Here is a 14,611-nt window from a genome sequence, read left to right on the forward strand (position 1 = left end):
TTATTATTATTTCATTTTTATCCCTTTTGCACTTGCACAGTTTGTTGTTTTTTGCACTGCTTGTCCAACCTGTTGGGAGTGGCCTTTCATTGATTCTACTGTGTATCTTGGATTTACTGTGTATGCTTGCAAGAAAATGAATCTCAGGGTTGTATATGGTGACATATTGATAATAAATTTACTTAGAATTTTGAACCCTTTCAACCTATGCACCTATCCAACCATCTTTTTAAAAGTTGTTGTTGTACCTGCCTCTGGCAGCTCATTCCACATAGATTTGTTGGGTGGTATGATAGTGTAGTGGTCAACGTAACACTATGATAGCACCAGAAACTAGGATCCAATTCCCAATACTGTCTGCAAGGAGTTTGTATGTTCTTGCCGTGACTGCATGGAATTCCTCCAGTGCTCCACTTTCCAAAGGTGTATGGTTAGTAGATTCCTGATCACATGGGTGTAATTGGGTGGTGCAGACTCACTGGTCCAGTAGGGCCCATTACCGTGCTGTGTCTCTAAATTAAAAAGTATATCAAGATACCACACTCAGTCTATATTTAGGAAAAAGTTGTCCCTCAAATTCTTCCTAAATCTCATCCCTCTCACCTCTGGTTTTTGATTTTCTGGCTGTAGGGAGATGACTGATGAGTGCATTTCTTCAGTTATCCTCTTCAGGGATATCTTCAGGGATCCTCTTCAGTTTGCGTATCAGGAGAAGGTGGGAGTGGAGGATGCTATCACGTACTTGCTGCACAAATACCTCTCTCACCTGGACAGGGTCAGTGGTGCTGTGAGGATTACATTCCTGGACTTCTCTAGTGCCTTTAACACCATCCAGCCCAGGATCTTAAGGCACAAGCTAATGGAGATGGGAGTAGACTCACACATGGTGGCTTGGATAACGGACTACTTGACAGACAGACCTCAGTATGTGCGGTTGGGAGACTGTAGGTCTGACACGGCGGTCAGCAGCACAGGAGCGCCGCAGGGGACCGTGCTCTCTCCGGTCCTGTTCACCCTGTACACATCAGACCTCCAATATAACTCGGAGTCCTGCCACGTGCAGAAGTTCGCTGATGACACGGCCATAGTGGGGTGTGTCAGGAATGGTCAGGAGGAAGAGTATAGGAAACTGATACAGGACTTTGTGATATGGTGCAACTCAAACTACCTGCGTCTCAATATCACCAAGACCAAGGAGATGGTGGTGGACTTTAGGAGACCTAGGCCTCATATGGAGCCAGTGATCATTAATGGAGAATGTGTGGAGCAGGTTAAGACCTACAAGTATCTGGGAGTGCAGTTAGACGAGAAGCTAGACTGGACTGCCAACACAGGTGCCCTGTGCAGGAAAGCACAGAGTCGACTGTACTTCCTCAGAAGGCTGGCGTCATTCAATGTTTGTAGTGAGATGCTGAAGATGTTCTATCGGTCAGTTGTGGAGAGAGCCCTCTTCTTTGTGGTGGCGTGCTGGGGAGGCAGCATTAAGAAGAGGGACACCTCACGTCTTAATAAGCTGGTAAGGAAGGCGGGCTCTGTCGTGGGCACAGAACTGGAGAGTATGACATCAGTGGCAGAGCGGAGGGCGCTGAGTAGGCTATGGTCAATCATGGAAAACCCTGAACATCCTCTGCACAGCACCATCCAGAGACAGAGAAGCAGCTTCAGCGGCAGGTTGCTGTCAATGCAATGCTCCTCAGACAGGATGAAGAGATCATTACTCCCCAACGCCATTCAGCTCTACAATTCAACCACCAGGGGCAAGACATTAAAGTGCCGGGGTTAGGACTGAGCTTAAGTTACCACTCAATGCACTTTAGTAAACTATTTAAGAACTTTTTAAAAGCTATTTATTAATGCTTTTTGGGAGGGTGATTTTAGATGCATATCATATTTATACTGAGTTAAATACTGTATGTAATTAGTTTTGCTACAATAAGTGTATGGGACACTGGAAAAATGTTGAATTTCCCCTTGGGGATGAATAAAGTATCTATCTATCTATCTATCTATTTGCCCTCTGCAGATACAAAAGGTATTTTGAGAAGTTTTCCTGCATTAAGGGTGATAAGTAAATGGAGGTTGTTGTTGCTTCTGACAAACAGGAAAAGATGAAGATTCTGACTCTGACATGCAGGAGGACGATAGCTCAGACACCGACCTGGAGGATGGAAGAGCACTGAAGCCACGACTCACCAGGGAGCTGCCAGTTCACGGTAGGAAGCAACACCTTGATTCAGGATGTTGTTGGGGCTAATGTGAATAGCCGTTTGTAGGCCTTTCCAGCTTCCACGGGACACAGGAGATGCTGGAAATGGAGCAGCACACACACTAAATGCTGGAGGAAGACAGCAGGTCAGGCAGCATCTATGAAGGGAAATCTTATTGATGGCAGCATTTTCAATGCTTCAGGCCAAGATTCTTTATTGGGAAGGAAGAGGATGTTTTAGGGGGTTTCTGAGCAATGGATCTGTTCCCTGTACGTGGGAATGGCTGGAATTAGAACAGTACAGCACAGGACCAGGCCCTTCAGCCCACAATGTGCTGAGCCAATTAAATTAGTAATCAAATGGCTGGCTAATCTCTTCAATGGACATTGTGTAGGAAGTGTCCATATCCTTCTATTTTCCTTATCTAAACATGGAACATAGGACAGTACAGCACAGGAACAAGCTTCAGCCCATAGTGTTGTGCCTAACCAGCTAAAAAGCATATCACTAAAGCCTCCTACCTATACCATGTCCCTACCCCTCCATCTTCCTTACATCCTTGAGCCTATCCAAACATCTCTTAAAAGCCTCTAATGTATTTGCCTCTACCCCCAGGCAGTGCATTCCAGCATCCACAACTCTGAGTGCAAAACTTACCCCTCACATCCCCTTTAATCCTAGCCTCTCTCCCCTTCAATGCATGCCTCCTGGTATCAGACATTTCAATCCTGGGAAACAGATACTCTCTGTCCACTCTATCTATGCCTCTCATTAATCTTGTAAATCTCTGTCGGGTCTCCCAGCAGTCTCCGGCACTCCAGAAAAAACAACCCAAGTTTCTCTAACTTCTGAACTCATTGCCTTGACTAATAAAGGCAATATGGCATATGCCACCTTAGCCACCCTATCAATCTGTGTAGTCATCATCAGGGAGCTATAAACTTGGACTCCAGGATTTCTCTGCTCATCAACACTGATAAGGATCTTGTGCAGTCATTTCCGACAGCCATTATTTGAATCTTATACCAGACCCTTCCCATTTGAAATTTCTGACAGGTTTCAATTGAATCTATCCAGCAAAATCTGATTTTTTGGTTTCTAAATTCAAATCAGGATTCTTTCCTCTGTTGTACTTGTTTTCTATGTCCCTCCTGTTTCTCTCAGCACTCGGGATGAGGTAGTAAATTGGATTAGACACTGGGTTTCTGGGATCAGCCAGAGAGTGACTGTAGGTTTGTGACTAGGAGAGTGCCGCAGGGAGTGGTGCTTGTCATCTTTATCAATGGTCTGGATGATAATGTGGTTAACCGGATCAACGTATTTGCAGATGACACCAAGACTGGGGATGTAGTAGCAGCAAGGGAGACTGTCAGAGCTTGCAGTGTGATCTGGATCAGCTGGAAAAATGGAATAAAAGAATTGCAGATGGAATTTAATGCAGACAATTGTGAGGTGATGCACTTCAGCAGGACCAACCAGGGTAGGTCTTACACAGTGAACGGTCGGCTACTGAGAAGTGTGGTAGAACAAAGAGATCTGGGAATACAGGTCCATAAATCATTGAAAGTGGCATCACAAGTACATAGCGTTGTAAAGAAAGCTTTTGGCACATTGGCCTTCATAAATCTAAGTGTTGAGTACAAGAGATAAGCTTATGTTGAAATTGTTTAAGATATTGGTGAGGCCTAGTTTGGAGTATTGTGTGCAGTTTTGGTCACCTACCTTGTGGAAAGGTGTAAATAAGGTTAAAAGAGTACAGAGAAAATTTACAAGGATGTTGCTGAGACTGGAGGACCTGAGTTATAAGAAAAGATTGAGTAGATTATGACTTTATCCCTCGGAATGTAAAAGATTGAGGAGAGATTTGATAAAGATATACACAATTATTTGGAGTGTAGAGAGGATAAATGCAAGCAGGCTTTTTCCACTGAGGTTGGGTGGGTCATGGGTTAAGGGTAAAATGTGAGAAGTTTAAGGGGAACATGAGGGGAAACTTTTTCACTTGAAACTTGAGAGTGTGGAACAAACTGTCAACACAAGTGGTGCATGTGAGTTATATTTCAGTGTTGAAGAGAAGTATGGATAGGGCTATGGTCCTGGTGCAGGTTGATGAGAGTAGGCAGTTTAAATAGCTCAACATGGACCAGGTGGGCTAAAGGGCGGGTTTCTGTGCTGTACTTTTGTATGATTCTGTGACTCACGTTGTTCCTAGCTGCCTCCTGTGTACAGCTATTCATTGGGCCCAGTCACTGATATCATGTCTTTGGTCCACATTGGTTCATGCCTTCATTCAATACAGCATTTGACAGCCCAGCTGCTCTTAACCAAGAATGGTAGATAAACACTGTAATTGTACTCCCCACAGTGTTGGATAACCAAACAAAGACCTAGACTAATCAACAAGTATGTTTAGTTTTATTTAATGATTGCATTATGGTAACAGGCCCTCCCAGCCCAATGAGCCCAACCTACTAACCTATAAATTCTCTTAACGTGGGAGGAAAACTGAGCACTGGGAGAATGTACAAACACAGATAGTAGTGGGATTGAATCTGGGTCTCTGGATAGCATTATTCAAACACAACCATACAGCTATGGAATTATATCACTCTGGAATAAGGTGGTGATTGTCCCAGGAGCTTGCCCCCTTCACAGGTGCTCTTTAGGAAAGAAATTGTCATACTTACTCCATGTGTAATTGACCCTTAGCACAGTGCCCTGCTAAACTGCCCCGTGTCTGGGCACCTGAACTTGACATTTATCAGGTCCACAGTAGAAGTCACAGTTTGACACTGGACTGCAGGGTGGTGCAGTGGAGAGCTGTTATTTCATCTCCAGTGAGTCAGTTCTATCTTGACTCCAGTTGATGCTTTTGCATGGAAGTTCCACCTTCTCCCTGTAACTGAGGATTTCCCCAACGTGTAGTTGAACTGTAGAGTAAAACTCCAGTAACCCAACAGGCTTGGGTCTTCTGCATCATCGGATGTTAGTAACCTAGTACTTAAATACGCTCTAGTTGACTTTACCACATTAATTATAAATTTTCTTATAGCTTGGCTGTGTATAAAGAAACAATGGGAACCAGGACCCTGATGAGCAGAATTACCCATTCAGAATCAGGATCTCTGAATACTTGGATGGCAGATTATTAGACCATAAGACATAGGAGCAGATTTAGGCCATCTGGCCCACCGAGTCTGCTCTGCCATTTCATCATGGCCGATCCTTTCTCCCCCACTCCATGGCCTTCTCCCTGTAACCTTTGAGCCATATCCAGTCAAGAACCAATGAAGCTCTGCCTCCAATGACCTGGCCTCCACAGCTGCCTGTGGTAATAAATTCCACAAGTTCACCATCCTCTGGCTAAAGAAATTTCTCTGGATCTCTGTTTTGAATGGACTCCCCTCTATCCTGAGGCTGTGCCCTCTTGTCCTAGACTCTCCCACCATGGAAAACATCCTTTCCACATCCACTCTGTCTAGGCCTTTCAACATTCAAAAGGTTTCAGTGAGATCCTTCCCTCTTCCTCTAAGTTCAAGTGAGTACAGACTCAGAGCTATAAAATGTTCCTCGTATGATAACCCTTTCATTCCCAGAATCATCCTTGTGAACCTCTGGAGTATCTCCAATGCCAGCACATCTTTTCTTATTCTTAGATGAAGAGTCAAAACTGTTCTCAATACTCAAGGTGAGGCCTCACCAGTGCCGTATAAAGCCTCAGAATCACATCCCTGCTCTTGTATTCAAGCCCTGTTGAAATGAATGCTAACATTGTGTTTGCCTTCCTCACCACTGACTATACCTGCAAGCTAACCTTTAGGGTGTCCCTTTGCATCTCAGATTTCTGGATTTTCTCCCCATTTGGGAAATAGTCAGCACATTTATTTCTACTACCAAAGTGCATGACTGAATTTTCCAACATTGTATTTCATTTACCACTTTCTTGCCCATTCTCCTAATGTGTCTAAGTCCTTCTACAGCCTTCCTGTTTCCTCAACACTACCTGCCCCCCTACTAATCTTTGTATTATCTGCAAGCTCTGCAATAAAACCATCTATTCCACCATCTAACTCATTGATATACAGCATAAAAAGAAGCAGTCCCAACACTGCCCCTGTGGAACACCACTGGTCACTGGCAGCCTTCCAGAAAAGGATCTTTTTATTCCCACTCACTGCTTCCTACCAATCAGCCAGTGCTCTAACCATATTAGTAACTTTCCTGTAATACCGTGGGTAACTTGATAAGCAGCCTCATGTGTGGCACCTTGTCAAAGGCCTTATGAAAGTCCAAGTATACAACATCCACGGCATCCCCTTTATCTATCCTACGTGTAATCTCCTCAAAGAATTCCAACAGGATTGTCAGGCAAGATTCTCCCTTTAGGAAACCATGCTGACTTTGTCCCATCTTGTCCTGTGTCACTAAGTACTCCATCACTTCATCCTTAACAATTGACTCCAACGTCTTCCCACTACTGAGGTCAGGCTAACTGGTCTATAATTCCCTTTCTGCTCCCCCCTCCTTTCTTAAAAAGTGGAGTGACATTTGCAACTTCCATTCCTCTGGCACCATACCAGAGTCCAATGATTTTTGAAAGATCATTACTAATGTCTCCACAATCTCTACCGCTACCTCTTTCAGAACCCTAGGGTGCAGTTCATCTGGTCAGGGTGACTTAGCTTTTTGAGCACCCTCTCCCTTGTAATAGTAACTACATTACTATCATTTTCTCCTCCCTTGTACACTTCAACATCTCGCACAGTGCTAGTGTCTTCCACCGTGAAGATTGATGTAAAATGCTCATTTAGTTCATCTGTCATCTCCTTGTCCCTCATTATTATTTCTCTGGTCTCATTATTCATTACGGGTCTTGTCTTTCTGAGCTGGATTGGAGGTTAATTGTTCACTACCCTGCATGTGGTGGTAGGGTGATTGGTGCATTTGAGAATACTTTACAGGCAAATGGGATGCTATATGAGACCATTCCACCCATCGAGTCAATGCTGGCTGAGCAACTTTGTTTATTTTATTTAGAGATACAGCACCGATCAGGTCCTCCGGCCCAGCAACCCATCAATTTAACACTAGTCTAATCACGGGACAATCTACAATGACCAATTAACCCACTATTTTACATTACAAGGGAATTATAGTGTCAGGAAATAACAGGCCTTTTCAATAACTCAGTCTGAGGCCGGTAGAGACCTGCGTTTCAGGGAACAATCAGCCCCGAAGCAAAAGCTGAGAATTTTATTTCAACAACGCTTGATGTTGACTGATCACAAGCCGTAACAATATTAATTGTTTTTCATTTTATACTGTTACATCCAGTTCTACCTTTACTGACAAAGCTTAATCCTGTTTGACCTTTGGATCCACAGCTCAAGTATATGGCTTTAGTGATTTTTAATACATGGACATCCAGTGTTAATGAATGGGTAACTATTCACAGGGAGAGTTGGTGGTCGAGTGGTTGGGACGATGCATGGAGCTGACACGGAGGATGAGGTAAGAGATCAAACTGCTTCAGACCTAATGTTTGTTCCTGGGGTTGGAGATGGCTCGATTCGATGGTCATTTGTTTCAATCACCCATTGGAGAGGTTCATGAGAATGATTCCAGGATTGAAAAGGTTAACATACGAGGAGTATTTGAAGGCTCTGGGCCTGTACTCACTGGAGTTTAGAAGAATGAGAGGGAATCTCATTGAAATCTATTGAATATTGAAAGGGCTGGATGGAGTGGATGTTTCCCATAGTGGCTGTGTCTAGGACCGAGGGCCCAGCCCAGCCCAGTCTCATCCCTTTAGAACAGATGAGGGGGAATTTCTCTAGCTGGAGGCTGGTGAACCTGTGGAATTCATTGCCACAGACAGCTGTGGAGGCCAAGTCATTGAATATATTTAAAGCAGAGGTTATAGATGTTTTAGATGTTTCAGTAAATACTTGAGTATTCACTATGGAAAAGTATCTTGGTGATTGTTGGGATGACTTGCAGCAGACTGAAAAGCTTGAGCATGTAGTTATTAAAGAAGAGGATGTGCTGGAGCTTTTGGAAAGCTTCAAGTTGGGTGAGTCACCGGGACCAGATGAGATGTACCCCAGGCTACTGTGGGGAAGTGAGGGAAGAGATTGCTGAGCCTCTGACGATGATCTTTGCGTCATCAATGGGGACGGGAGAGATTCTGGAGGATTGGAGGGTTGCGGATGTTGTTCCTTTATTCAAGAAAGGGAGTAGGGATAGCCCAGGAAATTATAGGCCAGTGAGTCTTACCTCAGTGGTTGTTAAGTTGATGGAGAAGATCGTGAGAGGCAGGATTTATGAACATTTGGAGGTATAATATGATTAGGAATAGTCAGCATGGCTTTGTCAAGGGCAGGTCGTGCCTTACAAGCCTGATTGAATTTTTTGAGGATGTGACTAAACACATTGAAGGAAGAGCAGTAGATGTAGTGTTTTTGGATTTCAGCAAGGCATTTGATAAGGTACCCCATTGGGGTAAGGCTTATTGAGAAAGTAAGGAGGCATGGGATCCAAGGGGACATTGCTTTGTGGATCCAGAACAGGCTTGCCCACAGAAGGCAAAGAGTGGTTGTAGACGGGTCAAATTCTGCATGGAGATCGGTCACCAGTGAGGTGCCTCAGGGATCTGTTCTGGGACCCCTACACTTTGTGATTTTTATAAATGACCTGGATGAGGAAGTGGAAGGATGGGTTAGTAAGTTTGCTGATGACAAGAGGTTACAGCGGGACATTGATAGGATGCAAAAATGGGCTGAGAAATGGCAGATGGAGTTCAAAGTGTGAGATGGTTCATTTTGGTAGGTCAAATATGATGGCAGAATATAGTAAGACTCTTGTGGCAGTATGGAGGATCAGAGAGATCTTGGGGGTCTGAGTCCATAGGATGCTCAAAGCAGCTGCACAGGTTGACTCTGTGGTTAAGAAGGTGTACGGTCTATTGGCCTTCATCAGTCATGGAATTGAATTTAGGAGCTGAGAGGTAATGTTGCAGCTATATAGGACCCTGGTCAGACCCCAGTTGGAGTACTGTGCTCAATTCTGGTCACCTCACTACAGGAAGGATGTGGAAGCTATAGAAGGGTGAAAGGAGATTTACAAGAATGTAGTGTGATTTGGGATAGTATAGTCAGGGGAATAGACAGAGTTCTCAGTCGCGAGGATAGAGCATCCCGAAGGCTGTGTTGCCTGCCTGGTGCATGGGGGTATAAGATGATGAGAGGCATTGATCATGTGGATAGTCAGAGGCTTTTTCCCAGGGCTGAAATGGCTAGCACGAGAGGGCACAGTTTTAAGGTGCTGGGAAGTAGGTACAGAGGAAATGTCAGGGATAGGTTTTTTTAAGAGTAGTGAGTGTGTGGAATGGGCTGCCAGCGACAGTGGTGGAGGCAGGTACAATAGGGTCTTTTAAGAGACTTCTGAATAGGTACATGGGGTAAGGGCCTGTTCAGTTTGGTTTCTGGGTGGAAGGGCCTGTATTGTGCTGTAGGGTTTCTATGTTTGATAGATTCTTGATTAGAAAGGGTGGTAAAGGTTACAGGGATAAGGCAGGGGAATGGGGTTGAGAGGGTTAATAAATCAGCCATGATGGAGCAGACTTCACGGGCTGAGTGGCCTAATTTTGCTCCTGTGGTTTCATAACAAAGATGTAAGCACTCAAGCTTGATTACTGTGTCTGTTTTGAGATTATTTCACACCAGTCAGTATTAAATACCATGTAGAAAATCAGTCCAGCCTTGCCTTCCATTTGTGACCCTTGACTTTGAGTTTACATTTTTTTATTTTCATTATTGCTGCCATGAAGCTACAAACATTATCTGCTCAGTCAAAGGAGGCCGAGATTTCCAGCACCAGCAAGGTCGGTTCTGACACCTTGTTCCTGATGTAGAGTAGCTTTGTGCATTTAACGTCATACACTGTTGCTTTCTTGCATTAAAGATTTCCTGCTTGCTGCTTCCAGCTGCCACTTATATCCAGCAGTGCACTGTGGTAAAAAACTGCACCAGCCTTTAATACAATACCATGTTGAATCTGTATTCTGTCCTGGATGGTTACTGTGTAAGATCCTAATTTGTTCATGAAAATGAACAGAAGGCCTAGGGAGAAATTTAAGGTGGTCACATTATGGCAGAGTTAGTGTGGGAGTTCGGTACTGTTGGCAGCCATTAAAAATTGTGCAGGTGAAGTGAGCTGTCTTGCCTCTTAGTGAGGTTAGTATCTTTTCATTATCGTTAACAGGAAATGTTTAAAGCTTTACTGAATTGGCCTCTTCCACAGGATGAATCGGACAACAGTGAAGATGATGATGAAGACGAGGAAGAATATGAAATAGTTGATGATGATGAGAGTATTGATATTCAGCCAGATCAACCCCCGATGAGAATACACAAGCAGGAGCTACTCGAGGAGAGTGACAATGACTTTTAGTTCAACTGCAGGCAACAGCCCCAATGCACAACAAAGTTAGTGATTTACACAAAGATGTTTGTGATGAACTTTCTGGCCAAGCTCCAGCTCATTGTATTATTACACAGTGGAAAGACAACTGGAGCAGGTACAGGCTGTTACTGAAGCAGACAGCGCATCCAGTTCCAGTACAAAAACATTTATCTGCTGCTTTTGACCTAGATTCAATACTGTAAAAAATAATTAAAGCAAAGCAATTTCAAACTACCTGGTTTCCTTGAAATACTGATCACTGCAGCCAATCTGATGTACAAATAGAAGTCTTTATGTACTCACACTATGGCTCTTCAAAAACACAGGCATGAGCTTCAAGCAAATGGGTGTTGCAGTAGCTAGTGGTTAGTGCCATGCTATTGCACCTTGAGATTTCATAGTTTTGAGTTCTATCCTGGTAAGGAAGTCTGTGTTTTACCTATGTACAGGTGAATTTTTCCCAAGTGCTCCAGTCCCCCCCACCCTCCCCACCATCCAGACATTGGCTGTTCCGGGCTGAATCTCTAAATAATAAATCTCAATAGATCTATTTCCCATCAACGTGTTCAGGGTTTTCCTTCGGAGATGACAGTGCAGGATAGTTGAAAAGGCAGGTAGTAGGGTTTGTTTAACAAATAACAACAAAGAGATTATTGCTGAAGGTTTTAATAAGTCAATGTCTTGCTGCTTACAGTAGCCACATCACCATTCATTCCATATCTCTGCACCAAAAAGCCCGTCTATACAGATTTGCAAACCCAGTATTTCTGAACATTCACAATAACCATGGATGATCAATGCAATATTTATTCCTGGTTGCTAGACAGGTTCTGTATAAAGAGCAAGTATTGATGCTTAGATTAGCTCTGGTGATGAAATGGTACACAAACCATTATCAGAATTTTGTTTAAAAACAGTTTGAGCTAAATCTCACATTGGTTGTCAGTTGTAGGGACAGTACATTGATAAGACTATTTGCATTTAAGACATTTTGTACATTTTAACAGTATCATTTTCTTTATGGGAATGAGTGCAAATTAATGCATTCTCCACAAAGAAATCAACATATAACTTGCTTCCCTCTTACTTTCCTACTATATACAGACACAATCTATGGACTTTACAAAATTGAGAAGCTCTCATGTGATTCCACTGAATGCACTGGTTTTAACTCCAGTACAAATCTGCCTTCATTCTATAAAAAATAACTTTCTACTGTAAAGGATAGAAAATTCAAAATATACATCGATTTACACTAGAGACAACGCAGCAAAGTTTACAAGCAGACAGCAATGCCTTGCGTCAGACTCTTTGCAGGAGACACACGAGGCACTGGGAGAACTCCGAGCTGAAACACCCAGGGACCTCATCACGTAACAGAACATCTTTGTACGAGGTTGAAGAGACATGGACTGAAAGGAGGCACTCCACCACCAGCAGCCGTTGTTGGTCAGTGAGAGAGCAATTCCTCTCGTCCACAGAGATGCATCATGCATCATGGATATGCCAAGGAATAAGCATTGCTCCAATCTCACAGCAACTTTCCTACTGGCAATCCAGGCTGAGAGGAAGGGTCCTGAGCACAATGCTACCGGGGGAGGGGTGGGGAGACATTCAGCATAACTGAGCTGTGCAGTTCTCTGGTATTCTGTGTGTATGTTATTACAGTCTGCAACTCTCCCACCCCTTACATGAACATCTTTACCAGCAAGTTATCTCAGACCTTCATCTACTGGGTCTTAGAACATGCTCAGATGATTTTTTTTTGTTGAGGATGAGTAGGTAAATGATAAGAACTAAATAAATATCATAGTATCACTGGGCACCTGTGTTTATTTGCAGAGACCTTGGGTCTGTGAGTAGGAGACCAGCATTACAGGAGCATCACCACAGAGCCATGTTAAACAATTAATATCAGTGCAACCATGGTTGGACTAAACTAAGCGAGCAAATGTGCAAACACGTGGTGTCATTGTCAAATTTTGTACAAAGCCGTTTGTTACTGGTGTGTTACAGTGAGTTGTGTTATATCCACATTGTAGTGCAATCAGTATGTAGTGAGGTGTCAGAAGGAATATCATTGAACTCATGCAGACTGATCCAGGGACTGAGGCTCATCAAGCACTTCCCTGGACCACTGAAGTCTTAACATAGTCTATTGTGCCAGAGTCGGGTGCGCAATACAATCATTTCTTATAGGGGACAGCCGTTCCAAACTCAGCCTGACAAGCCATAATAAAGAGTCGGTTCAAGTCCCTGCTGACTGGATTTCCTACAAATACAAAGCAACAACATTGCACAATGAAAAACTGCAAGGCAGCGGGCCAGCTGAGCCAGGAAGACATCCCTAGATGGACAAACAGTAGATTCATAACCCTGAACAAAATCTGGGAATGGGACCCTAAATACATGGAGCCACAATTCCAGACCAGAACAAGGTGAGGTGGCTGGATTTCAGGGGGAAAAAAAGCTGGATTCACTGTGCTAAACCCAAGCCAGCCCTGTAAAGAATCCCAGTTCCCATTAGATAACCTACTGCTTACATGCACAACAGAGATGAGTGGAACAACACTCCCATTCCATAACTTGCTGTTCCTGCCACTCCCCATCCCATCATCGTGTGTGGCCTTAGTTCACGAATTTTAATGACATGATGTTACTGGCTATTTCCTGGGTTGTCCAGTTCTGGGTAGACCAGCGGCCCATTCTACGATCCTCACACAGGTACAGTTGTGACCGGTGAAGAGAAAACTGCCAGGAATGACCAACTGCCTCTTGTAGCTTGGCACTTGGACAGGAAGACGTGGAGAAGCTTGTGTGGGATTTACACAGGTCCGTGATTCAAAAGATAGGACAAAGAATTTTGCAGCCAAATTGCCTCACGGTTTACACACAAGTGACAGAAGAGCTACTGTTTTATACACTGGTCCTGAGAGGCTACGAGTGTGCCTCAGCTTGTTTGATCTCCAAGATAGCAGGGTTTGTCTCCATAATTGCCACAACAATTCGGTCGATGTAGTCCTGCAGCCTGTAGTTTATCTCTTCCTGTTTCTGAATAGCATCCATAAGCTGCAATGAAAAGAAATGACACTGAGAGCTCCAAAGCATTTAAGTGTGACATCTGGGTGATACGCCCCAGATATATACACAGACTCAGTTTTTCCCACCTGTGCCAGAGGCAGATACAATTACAACATTTAAAAGGCATGCCATATGCCTCCTTAACTACCCTATCAACCTGTGTAGCCACTTGTGGGGAGCTATCAACTTGGACTCCGAGATCCCTCTGCTCATCAATACTGTTAAGGCTCTTGTGTTTAACAATGTGTCTTTGTACTTAACTTAAAGTGCAACACTTCACATTTGACTGGGTTAAACTCCATCTGCCTTGTGTTTCAAATGATTCAATGATCACACACACATCAGAGGACTGAGTTCAAGAGCCATGAGGTAATGTTGCAGCTCAATAAAGGTCTGATTGGAATATTGTGTCCAGTTCTGATCACCTCATTATAGGAAGGATGTGGAAGCTTTAGCGAGGGTGCAGAGGAGATTTACAGGATGCTGCCTGGACTAGAGAACATGTCTTATGAGATGGGTTGAACGAGCTAGGATTTTTTTCTGGAACTAATGAAGATGAGAAGTGACTTGATAAGAGGCATAGATAGAGTGAACAGCCAGAGACTTTTCTCTACCCATATCTGTAGCTGATCTATATCTTCTTGTATTCTTCGCCAGTCATCTACATTACCCACAACATTACAAATCTTCATATCTTCTGCAAGCTTACTAACCCACCCAACTACATTTTCATCCAGGACATTTATATACATCACAAACAGCAGAGGTCTCACTACAGTTCCTTGCAGAACACCACAGACCTCCAGATAGAATAAGTCACTTTGTCCACTATCCCAAGGAGAGAAAATCAGCAGATGCTG

General features: G+C 43.6%; 2 protein-coding genes across 4 annotated transcripts in view; one reads left to right on the top strand and one right to left on the bottom strand.

Annotated features, from left to right (window-relative positions):
• Window positions 1–12,941, top strand: part of cluap1 (clusterin associated protein 1) — a 56,484-nt gene extending 43,543 nt beyond the window's left edge. For both annotated transcript variants that reach the window (XM_059978858.1, XM_059978860.1), the window contains 3 exons: window positions 2,103–2,213; window positions 7,663–7,718; window positions 10,509–12,941. In XM_059978858.1, the coding sequence (XP_059834841.1) occupies window positions 2,103–2,213; window positions 7,663–7,718; window positions 10,509–10,658 (317 nt within the window). In that variant the 3' untranslated portion in view covers window positions 10,659–12,941. The remainder of the gene's footprint in view (window positions 1–2,102; window positions 2,214–7,662; window positions 7,719–10,508) is intronic.
• Window positions 11,321–14,611, bottom strand: part of rab11fip3 (RAB11 family interacting protein 3 (class II)) — a 201,396-nt gene continuing 198,105 nt past the window's right edge. For both annotated transcript variants that reach the window (XM_059978857.1, XM_059978856.1), the window contains one exon: window positions 11,321–13,739. In XM_059978857.1, the coding sequence (XP_059834840.1) occupies window positions 13,608–13,739 (132 nt within the window). In that variant the 3' untranslated portion in view covers window positions 11,321–13,607. The remainder of the gene's footprint in view (window positions 13,740–14,611) is intronic.

This window comes from Hypanus sabinus, chromosome 9, assembly GCF_030144855.1.
Source record: "Hypanus sabinus isolate sHypSab1 chromosome 9, sHypSab1.hap1, whole genome shotgun sequence".
Lineage (NCBI taxonomy): Eukaryota > Metazoa > Chordata > Chondrichthyes > Myliobatiformes > Dasyatidae > Hypanus > Hypanus sabinus.